Source organism: Phascolarctos cinereus, unplaced genomic scaffold, assembly GCF_003287225.1.
Source record: "Phascolarctos cinereus isolate Bilbo 61053 unplaced genomic scaffold, phaCin_HiC Scaffold_4;HRSCAF=312, whole genome shotgun sequence".
In the NCBI taxonomy this organism is placed as follows: domain Eukaryota; kingdom Metazoa; phylum Chordata; class Mammalia; order Diprotodontia; family Phascolarctidae; genus Phascolarctos; species Phascolarctos cinereus.
Genome location: NW_027555847.1, coordinates 89,623,857 through 89,640,446, shown reverse-complemented (window position 1 = coordinate 89,640,446; position 16,590 = coordinate 89,623,857). Strand labels below are relative to the sequence as shown.

Below are 16,590 nucleotides of genomic sequence, written 5' to 3'. Positions count from 1 at the left end.
GCCTACAAGTTAAAAGTAAACCAAACCAATTATTATTTGAAAGTTAGTCCATTTCTCTGCATAGAAGGAAGGGAATAGAGGGAAAATAATAAGAAGAAGAACTGTTGTCTCTCGGGGATGTTAAATTCCAGAGCTGGAGGTGCCAAACTTCAGTACCTGTTAGTTTGTGCAACGTGTACTCTTTTAAGATCAGTAACGTCACTCCTGTGGCACTGAGCCAGTGTTTTCCAGGAGCCCTCAGGCTTTGTCATCCACCTGCCAACTCAGGGGAAAGTGCCAAAGTACAGCTAACAATCCGTTGTATGGACAAGAAACTGGATATATACTTCTTTTCTCAATCTAACAAATGGATATCACCAGGCCAGGTTGTGGTCTTAGGGTTTTAACTCTGTGAGGACAACAGTTTTGTTTGGAGCACCTTAATCTCTCTGATTGTCTGAATTGGTACATACCTATACCAATTGAAGGCTTACAAAGTGCCTTACAAAGCACTTTCTTCACAACCACTCCATAAGGCAGGTGTAGCATAATGGAAAGATCACTCACTTTAGAATCAAAAGACCTGTATTCAAATCCTTATTCTATTTACTACTTATGTGACCTTTTACAAGTCAGATTCTTCAACTGTAAAATGAGAGAATTAAATGAAGGGATCAAAGGATAGTTATTAATAGATTCATGTTCGACAGTGTGGGGAGGTCTTTAATGAATTGGTCCAGGGACCTATCCTTGGCTTTCAAAATTTTCAACATTTTAGATGTTCAGCATTTTAGAAAGGTATTTGGATTAAGGCATAGAAGGGGTGATTATAAAATTTGCAAATGCCTTGAAACTGGGAGGGATGATTAAAGTTTGGATAATAGAATAAGTAATCAAAAGGATCTTGATAGGTTAGAATAATGGGCCAAATATGAAAAGGTGAAGTTTGGTAGGACAATTGTGAAGTCCTATGCCTAGATTAAAAAAAAAATCAACTGTATAATACAGAATGGGTGATGCTTGGCTAGACAAATTTGTGTGAAAAGAGCTCTGGGGATTTTAGTGGAAAGCAAGCATGGCTGACATTTATGTAGTGCTATGTATCCATAATCTCATTTGATGCTTATAAGAACCCAGTGAAGTAGACATTACAGGTATGTACATTTTGCCATTTTATAGATAAGGAATCTGATATTCAGGGAAATTAAATGACTTATTCATGAACACAGCTGGTATCAGAGGTGAGATCTGAATCCAGGACTATGCTGACTTCAGTCTAGTACTCTTTCTATTACAGAACACTGAAAACTGTGATATTAGTCAAAAAAGCTAATGTGATCCTAGATGGAATTAATAAGGGCATTGTGTCTAGAATGAGGAGGAGGGTGATGATTCTGCTATTCTTTGCCTTGGGCAGACTAGATCTTGAGCCTTGTATTTAGTTTTGGGAACCACATAGTAGGAAGGATATTGTCAATATGGTACGGGAACTAGAGATTGTAACACATAATCATGTAGAAAGAACCAGAAGTGGTTGGGAGAAGAGGAGACCTAGGGGACACCTGATAGTTGTCTTCAAGTGTTTGAAAGGCTTTCATATGAAAGAAGATTAGATATATTCTGCTTTACCCCAGGGGCCAGAACTAGGAAAAAATGGAGAGGAGGGAGATTTTGTCTCAGGAAAAGAAAACCATCTAATAGTCTGAGCTATAAAAAAATTGAAAAGGGCTGCCTTCTCTAGAGGTCCTCAAGCAGGGGCTAAATGACCATTTTTCTGGAATGCTATAAAGGTTATTTTTGTTTGGATGTAGGTTTGACCAGATGCCCTTTGAGGTCCCTTCTGACTTTTAAGATTCTGTGACTAAATATTCACCAAGGTCCCCTCTGGCTCTAAATCTTATGATCTTCTGAAGTAAGCTGTGCAAGGTTTATTATCCTCATTTTTACAGGTGAGAAAACTTGGACTCAGTGCTATAGAATTTGATTTTGGCATCTTTTCTAAATGATGAACCCACCACCTTTAGAAGGAGGCCATTTCACTTTTGGATAGCTCCAATTGTTAGGAAGATTTTTCATATATCAAGATATATTTTCCTTCCTACATATTTTCCTTATATCCTTATGTCAAGGCACATAAAATATGTCTCTTTATCATTTCTACCCATTTCCTCCCCCTAGATCTTGGTCCAAATAGAACAAGTCCAATCCCTCTTCCATGGTAGTCTTTCAAGTGCATGAAAACAGGATTCCTTCCTCTTCTGAGTCTTTGCTTCTTCAGGCTGATTATCCCTTGTGCATTTAAGTGATTTTGACATGGCTTAACCTCGAGGCCCTGTACTATCCCATTTGTCCATGTTTGGATGGTCCAACTTATTGATGTTTCCCCTAAAATACAGAACCCAGGACTGAATATAATACTCCATATACAGTTTGACCAGGGCAAAGTAGAGCAAAATTGTCACTTATCTAGTCCTGGACACTATGTATCTCAGTATAGCAGAAGACTGCATTAGGTTTCTCGGCTGCCATATCAAACTCTTGACTCATATTAAACCTGTAGTCCATGTGGAAGGGTGTGTTTAGAAGGAAGATCACAGGAGCAAAGTTTGCAAGTTGGATGGGGACCTTAGAGGTCATCAAGTTCAAATCCCTAATTTTACAGATGAGGAAACTGAGGCTGAGAGAAATGTTAAGTGACTTGCCAAGTTCACAGAGTTGTTGTCTGAGGCAGGGTTTGAATCCAGGTCTTCCTGACTCCAAGTCAACTCTATAGTACATTTTGGTTTGAGTGAGAAATATGTTCTAAATCCCTTCCATCTTTGACATTCTGTGTTCTAACATTCTTCCCAAACAACATTTTGTGTTCTAGCTTCTTAATTACCTCCTTTGACATTATATTTCTTTATTCTTTATCTTTATCTTTTTGTTGTTGTTGTTGCTTTTTGGTGAGTCAATCTGGGTTAAGTGACTTGCCCAGGGTCACACAGCTAGTAATAAGTGTCAAGTGTTTGAGGCCGGATTTGAACTCAGATTCTCCTGACTCCAAGGGAAGAGCTCTATCCACTGCACCGCCTAGCTGCCCCTGACATTCTTTATCTCGAGGGTACTTCTGGCTCTTACAATCTATGTTCTAGGTCCTTTCCACCTCCAACATTCTATCCCTCTATGGTTCTTCCCGTTCTGTGTTCTACATTCTAAGTCCTCTCTCCCTTGTAGCTCATTCTATAGTCCCATCTGACAGTCTGTGTCCTATTGACACCCCTCTGAGGTGTTTCCCACCTGTAACATTCTATGTTCCATGTCCTAAGGGTCCCTTACCTCTGACATTCTATAAGCCTACAAATCTCGTGGAGTTTTCCCAAGGGGAATATCTTCTTCAGATTTAAAACCTACTTTAAGCAGGAAAGATTTATGGGTGGGTGGTGGGCAACTAGGAATCAGTGTGTTGGTGTCTGGGTAACAAAGCATTTCCACGGGAAGCAGCCAGCCTTCTGCCAAAGCCTCTCAGGTCCTCTGGGGGTTGCAGCCTATTGCAAGGGTTGCCATGACAGTCGCTGAGCCCAGCTACTCCCCATCTCCTTGGGGACTGCTGCTGTAGAAGGTTGGACTACCAAGAGGAACCTGTGAGCCAGACTTTGTCTGGCCTTCAAGACATACTTTCTATCTGACAGGCAGAGGAAGGAGCCTGGAAAGTGAGAGTTTTATTGCCAGAGATTTTTGGAAGGTTCCTTGGAAATCATCTGTTCTAGCCCCACACTTTACAATTTGGGAGACTGAGGCCCAAGGAGGCAAAAGGACTTGTCCCGGTTCACTTAGCTCTTGCATGGCAGACTGGCACATAGTATGCGCTTAATAACTGCTTATTGACTGACAACCTTTGCTTCACAGAGAGGAAGTTGTGGCGATCCCCAACCCTGTCTGCCATTACTACCTCTTTAAGAGCCTCTCGCTTCCCGCCAGCTTCGCCTTCTGCCCCGCCCCGGAGGCGGGGCTAAACCCCTAAAGACCAGGGTGATCCCCGCCCCCTGCACGCGTCGTCGCCCGGGTCTGTGAGTATGTAGGCAGGGGGCGGGGGAATAGAAGTTTTGCCAGATTACACATGCGCACAGGAGCTACCGGCCCGCGAGGTGTAGGCGGCCAAGCCCCGCCCCCTCGTCTTCCCTCTTCTCCCCTCCCCCGTGGGCCCAGGCGGAACCAGCCGCCCAGCTATAGGCAGGAGGTAGGGGAGGGCAAGAAAGCCAGGACCTCAGAGAGACGGACTGACTAAGGATCTCAGTGACACTGAAGCAGCTGCGGCGGGAGTTCAGAGGCGAAGTAATATGCGAGGTCGTGGGAGACATGGAGCCCCGGCCTCCGAGTGGCCGTTAGCCGGGCCCCTCCGTTGGGCAGGGAGGGGCTGGCGGGAGCTGGGCGCCTGCGCAGAAGGGGGCGGTTGCGGGAGGGCGAGGTCTCCGCGTGCGGGCGAGTGTTGATGAGGCGGGGCTTGGGAGGAGGGGACCCACCTAGGCCGGCCCCGGGAGGCCAGGCGCGGGGTGCGCCTGCGCATGGGCGGAGGCGGGCTTGGCGGATGCTTGGATCCGTAGTAAAAGAACCTCTGTGTTGAGTGCGTTTGAGGGTGGGGCAGGAAGAGACTCGACTCTGTGACCGTTCCCCTGTCCTTTCTCATAAAGAACGCGAGGAAGGAGATGACGTGTGCCCAGGTAGTATGTTACAGAGTAGGGAGTGACAGCACCCAAGGAGTGATAGGATAAAGTTACCTAGGGAAAGAGAGCATCAGCCACGGGGGGCTGAGCCTGGGAGGAAGGCAAGGATTCTGAGAGGTGGCAGAGTGCGCTCCAGGCATGGGGAATGGCTCGAGCCCTGCAGGGAGGTGTATTCTAAGGGGCATCTGGAATAGAGTTTGTTAAGTTCTATTCGACCGGCAGTAAGCGCTTACAGGCTTGTCGTTCAGTCGTGCCCGCCTCTTCCTGGCCCCATTTGGGGTTTTCTTGGCAAAGACAGTGGATTGGTTTGCCATTTCTTTCTCCAGCTCATTTTACAGATGGGGAAACTGAGGCAAAGAAGGTTACGTGACTTGCCCTGGGTCACACAGCTAGTAAGTGTCTGAGGCTGGATTTGAACTCAGGAAGATAGTGTGCACTGTGGCACCACCTGCCTACAAGCTTACCTGGAGAGCAAGAGCAGCTTCACCTGGGGAAGGGATTTTCCTGGTTTAGAGATTTAGGCTAGGACCAGTCCTCAGTATGCCAACTCCTCTACTCCCCTCGAGGCATGTCTTCTGTTAGCTCTTCTCGTTGCCCCCTCCAGACCTGCTTGGGGAGGTTGAAGAAGAATAATGGGAGGAACTGAGTTAGACTTTAGGAGGCACTTTTCAGCCCTTCTCTTGGACCAGTCTTTGCTGTTTACCATTTTTTCCACCACTTCTGAGCCCCTTTGAGGGCTCCAACCTAGCGCTGCCAACATTGATTGATTTATGTACCAATCTCTGTCTACGTGTAATCAATGTATGTATGAAGATGTATGTATATACCTACGCCCTGTGTTGTCTTTCCCCTAGATTGTAAGCTCTTTGAGGTCAAGAACTGCCTTTTTCTTATTCCTATCTCTAGCACTTAGCACATGTATGGCACATAGTAGGTGCTTAATATATGTTTGTCGAATTAAAAATATCACGTATAATATATTTGCGTCAATAGCATTCATACAAAGTGCCCCATTCTGTCTTGAGAAAAATTCAGTATATATATGAAAATTTAAACTTAAAAATAGATATATTTAGAGTCTTAGGGCTAAAAAGGACCTTAGATTTCCAGTCTAGTTAATTTTAAATTATGGGGTTGATTATTTACTTTACAAAAGGATTTTCTACATTATCAAATGATTTATGATAGGATTCTATAGGATTAGTATGTTTAACACAAGATTTGGTTTGTAAAAAATTGACATGCCTCAAGAATTTTGTTTTTTTTAAAAGGAATATAGATGTTATGTAAATCTGTATAGTCAGCTTTTATTATCAAGGTGAATAGGGTTTTGAGAATCTTTGATTTTGTTAGAATGGTCTTTAAAACTGCTGTGGCCCCTGAAATTCATCAGCCTGCATATGAGCTGCTCTGAACTTACTGAAGTTCTGAAGACATATGGCTAAGGACTTTTGTGGAGGATTGGGGTTAATACGGATAAATAGAATGTGTTACAGCACTAATCACATATCTCGGTTCTTGGTTCATTTCTTCTAAATTAACTCTTAGTGGCTGAAATATAGTAAAAGTGACCGCTTTTTCCTGCCTGTCGCCTGATGGAGGTACTAAAAATTAGCAGTAAAGGGAATAGGATTAAGGGGAAAAATAGAGAGCAAAATGGCTAGCCATCTACTAGAAGAATCAGAAAACTGCAGAATGTTAGAGTTGAGAGGGACTTCAGATAGAAATTACAGGAAAGTAGACTTCAGTTTGCTAGGACAAACTTCCTAACAATTAGAGCTATGAAAAAGTGGAAGGGATTACCTCTAAAGGTAATGAGGTCCCCAACATTAGAGATCTTTAAGTTGGCTGACTTCCTGTTTGAGGATAGGCTTGAAAATGATTACTGAAGTCTCTTGGTATTGAGGATGCTGATTCTATGACCTGTGTTGGTACTATGAAAAGCTTCTTTTGGCCCAAACCAAACTGTATAAAATAGGTCATTTTTCTTCCTGTAATGGAATGAAGTTTGCTTATACATCTAGTAATATTTTAATTTTTAAAAAGTTTATTGCTGCCTTTGGTAATATTTTTTATTAAATAAGTGTCTATATATATTTTTGAATTTCATATGAAATTATATTTTAAGGGGAGTAATCCAAGTTTGTTTTAGATCTCCTCACTAAATTTAGTGCTTTGCAGCATTAATTGGTTAATTATCTAAACTATTGTAAGAGTGTCTTGCATCTTCAGTCCCAATTAATGTAAAAAGATTTATGCCCTGATACCTTTATCTGATGTAAATGCCCCTCTGAGTTATGATGTCAATTAGCTGTGAACAGTTCCTAGAGACTCTTGAATCAAAGGTATAAACTAGGTACATGCTGAAAAGATGATGCTGTACAGGAAATATCTTGTGGGTGCTTGAAGAGAATAAGTCATCTACCGTGTGGGGCTTGGATAAAACAGCAAGCCAGTTCAGAGTCCAGCCTAATGGTGGAGTAACTCCTAACAAGTCCCAAAGGAGGAGTTTGTCTCTTCTCTCTTCACTTTCCCTCCCCCTCCATCCCTCCACTAGAGGATGACCATTTGAACTTAGGTTGGATGATTTGGATTTCCCATCCGTCTGTAACAGCATTGCAAGCTAAGAACAGATTAGAAACATGAAGGGAAGGCAACCTAAAGGCTGTTTCTACAAGGTCATCCATACCCTTCACCCACCCCTTACCAATTTGGAGTCCAGCAGAGGGTTAACACACACCAAAGGAGAACTTCATAAAGGGAGAAAAGGATTTCTAAGGAGCTATGAGTCTACCTTGCTCCATATGAGCTCTCTAAGTTTGAGCCCACTATCCCCAGGGACTTTGTGTATATACATGAAAGGGAGACTATATCCCAGACTATTAGAGTGATATTTTGTTGTGCCTGTTCTTGCTACCTTACTAAATACCTGTTGTTAAAAGCTAATTAACACAGGCTGACTGATGATCAGTGGAGAGTACATTGGTGAGGGCTCAAGAACTCATGTTAGAAATCAGCTCCAACCCTTAAGAATTCGAGATCCCAGAAGAGACAAGCAGTTAACCATCTGAGGAACCAGCTTTCCTGTGGAAGTTGAGGAAGTGAGTCCTCAAGTTTTATTTTACTTTCAATAACTGAAAAGGTTAATCTATATTTAAAGTTTATATGTCAGATACAAATTTCATCAGTTGCCATTGCCAAACAATTAAAAATACAAGCAACTTAAAGGACAGCAGAAGAGTCATAGCATCTCTAAAGTTTTTATTGCTGTCTTTTGTTTTTATCTCAACATTATTTCTGAATTTATCCCTCATCTACACAACTGCTTTCCCCTATAACATTTTTTAAAAAGACTAAGGTATCTTGTATTAATGACAATTTGAGTTGAAAGAAATCATTTATGTTATATATGTAAGTGGAAAAAAAGTAGACTCGTCAGTCATTTAAGAAGAGGGCAGCTTCTCCCCATGATTCATAGTGCTGCCTCTGGGGTCAAGTGGAACAAATCTAATCACTATTTTCTGGTGTATTTGAAAGCCAGAAATTGTGTTTTCCTTTAGCCTTTTCTTCTCTAGGTTTTTACTTAAGAGTTTCTAATACTGATCTTTGCATGATTCAGTCGCAAGGCCCTTCCCCATCCTTCCCATCCTCCTCTGAATGCTCTTGGGCTTTAAGTGTCCTTCCTAAAATTCAGCACCCAGAACTGAATATACTCCAGAACAGAGGTGTAAGGCATGTTGCCTGGGGCCTCCAGAGTGTGGTCTAAACCAGATTAAAATGAAATAGGGTTAAAAATAAAATAAACAAAATAAAAATACAGTAAACCATAGGTATTAAAATTTAAAACTAATTGAACATGCAATCTTCAGGGATCTTTATGTATACGGTTTAGTGGTCTCTATTTCTATTTGAGTTTAACACCTCTGGGTTAGAACACAGACTATTCTCTTCCTTCTTTTGGATGTTTTGCCTTTTAAGTAAAAATAGCCACAATCAAATTATTAGTCTTTACTATGTTGCATTGTTGACTTATAATGATTTTGGAATCCACTAAAATCCCCATATCTTTTTCACACGAACTGATGTCTAGCCATGCCTTACCCCTTTGTGGAAAAGAAAGGAGGTCTTTGGTGGTAGAAGAGGAAGGGAGTGAAATCCCAAGCCAAGGTAGTCTTTCATGTTTAGGAGGTTTCTTTTCTATGTTTAGATTGATGCTTACTTGGAAATGAATTCACCAAACAGATGATTTTTTTTGCTTCATAAAATTTATGTTTTTCACACACACAACTATCAATGTTTTCCTGAAAGAAAAAGATTAAGAGAGTACAAGTATCAACCTAGTCAATCTGGTTTCTCTCTCACCAGTAGGGATACAGAATTTCTAGAAATTTTTTAGCCATAGGGAAAAGAAAAGGAGTTAAGAAGAGAGCAAGAGGAGAGAAAGTAAAAGTATTATTGTAGATGGCCTTTTTTTGAAGTTTAGCTACAAAAAGTGGAAGAGATACAGGACAATAATTATCAGGGATAATTGAGGATTTTTTCAGGATGAGGAGATGTGGGTATGTTTGTAGGTAGTAGGAAATTAGCCAGTAGAGAGAGAGAGATTGAAAATAAGTGAAAGAGTGGGGATAACAGAGGGGACAGTCTGTTGGAGGAGATGGGATGGTTAAGAGATTAGCCTTGGTAAGTAAGAAGTAAGGCCACTTTGTCATGAAAGACAAGGGTGAAGGAGGAAATGGTGGCAGAAGGGACCAGAGTGATAGGAGATGAAGAAGAGGGGAGAATAGGGAATTCACAGTGAATGGCCTCAATTTTTCCTGTAAAGTCATTGGTGAGATTCTCAGCTGAGAGGATGGGGGGAGGGGAGCCATGGGAGGTTTGAGAAGGGATGAAAAGATTTGAAAGAGCTGCTGTGGGGAGCTGATTAGGGAGCTGATAAGGGAGGTATGTAATAGGATTGCCTAGCAGCAGTGAGGGCCCAGTTGAGGTTGTATAACAGAAATTTGTAGTAGAACCAGTCAGAACAGTCTACTGAATAGGGTGGTGGGTGACATGGTCAGACTTGTGCTTTAGGAAGATAATTTTGACAGCAGAGTGGAGAATGGTAGGGAGAGCAATCTGAACTCTTTTATGCGTGACTCCCCCAATCAAGATATAGGCTCCTTGAGAGAGCAGAGAGTCTCTTGTGTTTTCTGTTAGTATCCCTGTCATTTGGCCTAGAGGGATATGAAGGGAAGAGAACTGAAGGGGATATGAGAGTGAAGGCATGGGGAATAAGAAGAAAGGTTCACCTGTGTTCATGGTTGGAGCCAGGAATGTCAGAGTGCCAGGAAATGAAAGGAAAGGAGAAAAACCGCAAAGAGCCAGAGACGCAGCTGGGAGCCTCTCCTGGCAGTTGCAGATCACACTCTTTAACAAGATGTCTTTTGGTTTTGGTTTTTTTCAGGGAGTCCTCATGAATTCCTCTATGGACCATGTCCATGATCCTTTTTGCCTGTGTGGTACGAGTGAGAGATGGATTGCCCCTCTCTGCCTCCACAGATTTTCACCATAACCAGGACTTTTTGGAATGCAGAAAGCAGCTAAAAACATTGTCCTTAATTTTGACACAGTTTCCGGGTCGGGGGACCGCAGAAGGACATGACCTCAATATACAGTAAGCTAGTACTTTTCTTTCTTTGTAATAGTCATTAGCCTGATAGTGACACATTAAACTTAGCTTTCCTTTAACCATACTCTGTCTTAATTAAACACCTTAAGTTATCAATCTTGATCAAGTCTTGTACCAAAAGTGTTGACCTGGTATTTTAACACTTAATTTGAGAATAATAATAGCTAGCATTTGCATAGCCTTTAAGGTTTGCAAAGCACTTTACAAGTGTTAGCTCATCTGATCCTCACAACAACCTGGTCATATAGGTGGTATTATCCCCGTTTTAGAAACTGAGGCATAGAAAGTTTAAGTGACTTGCTCAGGGGCACATGGCTAGTAAGTGTCTGAGGTAAGATTTAATTTTTCTGACTCCAAACCCCAAGCCCTGACTACTGCCATTTAGAACAGTAATAATACTAGCCCATTTTTTTTCTGTAGTGTTTTAAGTTTTATAAATACCTCCCCACAGCAATCCTGTGAAGTAGGAATTGCCATATTATTAATTTTCCTCACTAAGACCCAGAGAGGGTAAATAATTTGCCTAAGGTCGCACAGTAAGGAGCAGATCTAGGATTTAAAGCCAGGTCTTCTGACTCCAAATCCATTGTTCTTGCCATATATTCTTAACTGAAGGTTTTCAGCAAAGTAACTAGCAGCCATGTAGCCTGTGTCCTTAATCTACACGAAAAGGTAGAATCAGCTCAGTGCTTTAATTAAACAAAACCCATTGACTTAGAATATTTTTGTGAAATTCAGATTACTGATTTAACAATCTTGCCTATTGATGTTTCCCTCTTTAATCCTAAAATTTCCCTTCTACCCTAGCTTAAGACAGGTAATATGTTGGACAGAAGAGGTTATTTCTTGAAGTAGACCCATATTACAGTTTACGAAATGTAAAGAGAAAAATCTTAACCTAGAAAAGCATAGCAGTCTGGTGCCATTTGGTAGACAACCCAACAACCTTCACTAACCTTAAGAAAAACACTAATTATTATACCATTATACAATCAAGGATGTCCAGAATGTTGACCCAGAGTCATCAGGGAAATTTTAAAACATGTTCAACATCCTTTGTTTACAAAGACAAGATAATTGATAGTCTATGTTAGAGTTCCATAAAAGATGGCTTAAAAATAGGCTTTCGCCCTTAAGTTGTGTACAAAATTCTCTCAATGGCAGTGCCTCATTCCTCACAGATGCCATGTCAACCATGTGTTGTTGTAATATGTTTCGCTCTTACATTTCTTTTAGATTTTTTTCTCATATAATCTAGTCATGACAATTAATTGCTAATCAGTCAGTATTTCCATACCACCACGGTTCCTCTAGCTGTTACCCCTAGGCTCTGGCACTGAAGCTTCAAGCTCCCCATATTACTGTTGCCTTTAGTCAATCAGATAACTTAATTTGCTAACAGAGTCCTCTGTAGACATGGCATTTTGTTCAGAGCTGGAGGATCCTTCTGATTTGCTTCTGCTTGGTGGTGAGTCTAGCTTCTGCCACTTTCCCCACCTGGATGGAGGGCAGGCATTTATTAGTCAGTCATTTTTTTTTTCTTTCAGCTAGAGACAAGGTTTGTTAGAACATCTGTCATATTGGGCAGACTCTTAAGGGGGTCTGAACATTAGTAAGCTGTTGGCTAGATTATAAGAATCTGACCAGTACCTAGATTTTAAGAATCCGAGCAGTGGCTAGGTTATAAGAATCAGAGCATCTTAATGGAGATAAGGCGGTCCTTATATACAGAAAGACTGTGGGAGGGACCTAGGAGTCGTCGGTAAACTGGGATGTACCGAACTCCTGGGACCTAGACAATGGAGCCTAGCTAGGATTAAGTGTGGGAAATGGCCAGGGGCCATAGGGAGGTAAGACAACAGAAGGGAGATTGGGAGTAGCCACAATGAAAGGCCAGTTGATGGGGATTATAGCCTCAGGGGAACGTCAGAGATTTGGCCCTGTGGGAAAGTCTGGGGTTTTTCCTTTCTGGGGGTCTAGATCCTATCATTCCCCCCTCAAACAGACGGACCCAAAGCTTCTGAAACTGCTTCAGGTTTGCATAGAGCTGTCCCTGCCTTGAGGGGGTCCCAAAGAGGAGGTTGTAATCAGTCATTTCTAAAGTACCTACCAAGTGTCTTCTGAGCAGAGAAGGATAAGGGAAGGATGACTTTGCTGCTGCTGCTCTTCAGGCTGTGCTTAAATAATCTTTTGTTTTCATTTCCATAATTGTAGGAATTCTGTGCTTCAATATTTCAGACAAGTTCTTTTCACTCTGAAGTCAACCTAGTGTAGTCTGCTCAAAGTGAGTTTGGTATGCTCTGGTTATGTGACGCTTCCTTTTAGGGGAACAGAGTCTCAGAGTACTCATTAAAGCACAGATTGGAGAATCTGTGTCTGGCCCCATATTATGAAGCTTTGTCTTGTAAACCAACTAAATGCAGAGCCAGAGAAACTTGGGCTAGTGATTTGACCTGTGATTCCACTTATGTGAGGAAACTCCCTTCATCAAGGCAGGTCTTGGAAGACTCCAAATCTTTAAAGTCTTAGAGTTGCCTAGCGTTGTTGGAAGGGGAGGTGACTTTCAGCTGAGCAGAGTGGGCTGGGCAAGACTTCAACCTAGGTCTTCCTGACTGCAGTTATTACTGTTTGCCTTCTGAGAAGTTTTGTGTTTCACATAAAGTGAACTTCTTGATATCAGGAAAGAAGAACTTAGTTTTTCTTCTCCAGATTTGTAATGAACTTACGTAAGTTTTTTGGAGTGGTGGAGGATGCTGGAAGTTGCCATACTTCAGTTGAGGATTACATAAGTAAAAAACCCAAGCTATTTTAGTTAAAAATACACACACACACACCCCATCTATCTGCTTTTAAAATTAAATCCATTTCCTCTATTTTTTTTTTTTTTGCTTTTTGGTGAGGCAGTTGGGATTAAGTGACTCGCCTAGGATCACATAGCTAGTAAGTGTTATGTGTCTGAGGCCGGGTGTCTGAGGCTGGATTTGAACTCAGGGCCTCCTGAATCAAGGGGTGGTGCTCTATCCACTGTGCCACCTAGCTACCCCAATCTCCTTATTTTTACTGGAGAATTATCTTAACTTTTTGCTTTGTAAGGTTGGCAGTACTACACCTCATTTTATAGACCAAAGAAAGTGTTCTTTCTCATGTAGTAATGCCACCATCTTGTGAAAGTTTAGTGCATTTCTTTATTTTTTCAATTAATTATTTTTTAGTTTTCAGCATTCACTTTTATAAGATTTTGAATTCTAAATTTTTCTTCCTCCCTCCCTGAGATGGCATGTAATTTGATATAGGCTATATGTGTGCAATCTATTAAACATATTTCCAGATTATTCATGTAAAGAAGAATCAGAACCAAAGGGAAAAACCGCAAGAAAAAAAAAGAGAGAAAATAGTGTGCTTCGAACTGCATTCAGACTCCATAATTTGTTCTCTGGCTGTGGATAGCATTTTCCATCTTTAGTCTTTTGGTATTGTCGTAGATTATTGCATTGCTGAGAAGAGCTAAGTCTATCAAAGTTGATCATCACACAGTGTGGCTGTTGTGTACAGTGTTCTCCTGGCTCTGCTCAATTCACTCAGCATCAGACCATTCAAGTCTTTTCAGGTTTTTCTGAAATCTGCCTGCTTAACATTTTTTATGGAACAATAATATTCCATTACATTCATATACCACAACTTGTTCAGCCATTCCCAGTGCATTTCTCTGAAAGATTTTTAAAGCCGTGTTGTAATCTCACAAATAGGTCGAAAGGGTCACACCATCTTGCCTTGCTTGCCACAAGAGCCAGAGCTTCTCTATCACAGAAGTTTTGGCTTCGGTCAAAGTTATGTCAACAGTTTTCAACACTTTCCTGTGGTTGAGATTGTAGTTAATATCTATGGTTCTTCTTTTGCTCTTCTTTTTTTTAAATTTCATTTTTTTTATTAACTTATTTTGATTTATCAACAATTACTTCCATAAGCTTTTGAGTTTTAAATTTTTCTCCTCCTCCTTCCCCACCTCCCTCCCCAAGACGGTATGCAATGTGATATGGGCTGTACATATACATTTCTATTAAACATATTTTCACAATAATGATGTTGTAAGGAAGAATTAGAACCAATAGGAGGAACCACCAGAAAGAGAAAACAAAACAAAACAAAACAGAAGACAAAAATAGCAAATAGTATGCTTTGATCTGCATTCAAACTCCATAGTTCTTTCTTTGGATGTGAATATCATTTTCTATTATGAGACCTTTGGAGATGTCTTAGATCCTTGCTTTGCTGAGAAGGACTAAGTTTATCAAGGTTAGTCATTACACAATGTGGCTGTTACTATGTACAACGTTCTCCTGGTTCTGCTCACTTCACTCAGCGTCAGACCATACAATTCTTTCCAGGTTTTTCTGAAATCTGCTCATCATTTCTTATAGCACAATAGTATTCCATTACATTCATATGCCACAACTTGTTCAGCCATTCCCCGATTGGTGGGTGAATGGGATGTCCCAGTGAAGACTCCTCAGTGTAATTAAGGTTTGGGATAAGGCTGAGTGGGATGAGGGTCCCGTGAAAACTTCTTAGAAGAATAAATAGAAATTGTATTAGACTCAAGGCAGGCATTGCAGCCTGACAGGCCTAAGTTTCAATTTACTAGAAATCACCTGATTTATGGGAATTCAGCCCCAAGTACTGCGCCCCCCCCATGCCATTGTTAAGTAGTTAAAGTTTGCCAAGCCTGAAACTCCTGAAGAAGCCCCCCTGTATTTTGTTGATGTACCTGTTGCTATATTTCAGTCATGGTGACCTGGCTACACAGTACAGTGTCTAGCTTGACTGCACATCTTTAATTGCTTCTTTGGTATTACTTCAGCAAACTAAGAAATATAGATATGTATATTGTGTTCATTGTTTTGTCTTCAGTTTCTATGGACATTGAGAATGTGAGCCAAATATTGGTCAGTTGGTGGGGGGGGGGAATTTGCCCATTAGGGTATATAATCAGGTCCTTTGCTTCTGTCTGTGTCTCCTTTCATCAGAGTATTCTGGTGGAGGAACACCCAAATCTCGAGGTTTGATATAATAATAATAAATTAGCTTTCTGTTTCTCCTTGGATACCTCTGTGTGTTCTTTAATTTGAGTGGCATCCCACACAGTGGGCATCCCCTCAATTTCCAGTTCTTTGCCACCACAAAAAGAGCTGCTATAAATATTTTGGTACATGTGGGGTCCTTTTCTCATTTGTATGATCTCTTTGGGATACAGCCCTAGAAGTGCTGTTGCTGGGTCAAAGGGTATGCACATTTTTATAGCCCTTTGGACATCGTTCCAAATTGCTTTTCAAAATGGTTGGATCATTTCACAACTCCACCAGTAATGCATTAGTGTTCCAATTTTCCCACACCTTCTCCAGCATTTATCATTTTCCTGTTTTGTCATGTTGGCCAATCTGATAGGTGCAATGTGGTACCTCAGAGTTGTTTTGATTTATATTTCTCTAATCAATAGTGATTTTTAATTTCTTCATCTGAGAACTGTTCATATCCTTTGACCATTTATCAATTGGGGAATGACTTGTATTCTTATAAATTTGACTTAATTCTCTATATGTTTTAGAAATGAAGCCCTTTTCTTGTTTTTCTACATGGAGTAGGAATCCCATAATCCAGTGTGGAGAGTAATAGGTCCTTTGGTTTCTTAAATGCTGAATTTTAAAATTTTTGTTTTAGGAGGTATTCTTGTTGTAGTGTGTAACATCATTATGTTTTTAATCTTAAGAACATTTGAACTTTTTTTTTTAACTTGTAGAACAACTAATTAAGTAAGCTGTACTTTGGGTATTATGTTAATTTTAATGCAGACAAAATAAGGACAATGCAGAAACATTTAAAACCGAGAGCTAAGTGACTAAGCATCTGTTTACTGGCCAAGAGGAAGAGGTTGACTCCAGTTTTCCTCGTGCAGTAAATGACATGGAATACCCCCTTTCTCGTGGCCTAAGAGGAGAAGAAGGGTTGGGGATTGCTCTGAAGTGAAAAGGGAATGAGCATTAATTTTCTTTTTTAGTGGAGAAACTTGGCAAGGATAGATCCAAATAAAATTTTTAGTTATGATTAATAGTCACTAAAGCTGGCTAATATTAAACATTTTTTAATGTAGCAGTTGTAATTAAAAACTTGTTCTAAGAAATAAGCCTGAAACAGCAAATTAGCTAAGCCTCTGTTTTAGTAAGGCCTGTTTGGGTTTAAGTC

At 40.7% G+C, this 16,590-nt stretch overlaps 1 protein-coding gene across 5 annotated transcripts in view; it reads left to right on the top strand.

The window, feature by feature from the left end:
* The first annotated feature begins 4,021 nt into the window (after window positions 1-4,021).
* SEC22C (SEC22 homolog C, vesicle trafficking protein) overlaps window positions 4,022-16,590 on the top strand; it is a 45,984-nt gene continuing 33,415 nt past the window's right edge. The window contains exons 1-3 of one of the 5 annotated variants that reach the window (XM_020999104.2): window positions 4,022-4,293; window positions 7,625-7,783; window positions 10,129-10,338. In XM_020999104.2, the coding sequence (XP_020854763.1) occupies window positions 10,157-10,338 (182 nt within the window). In that variant the 5' untranslated portion in view covers window positions 4,022-4,293; window positions 7,625-7,783; window positions 10,129-10,156. The other 4 variants (XM_020999106.2, XM_020999105.2, XM_020999108.2 and 1 more) reach the window with 4 other exon arrangements.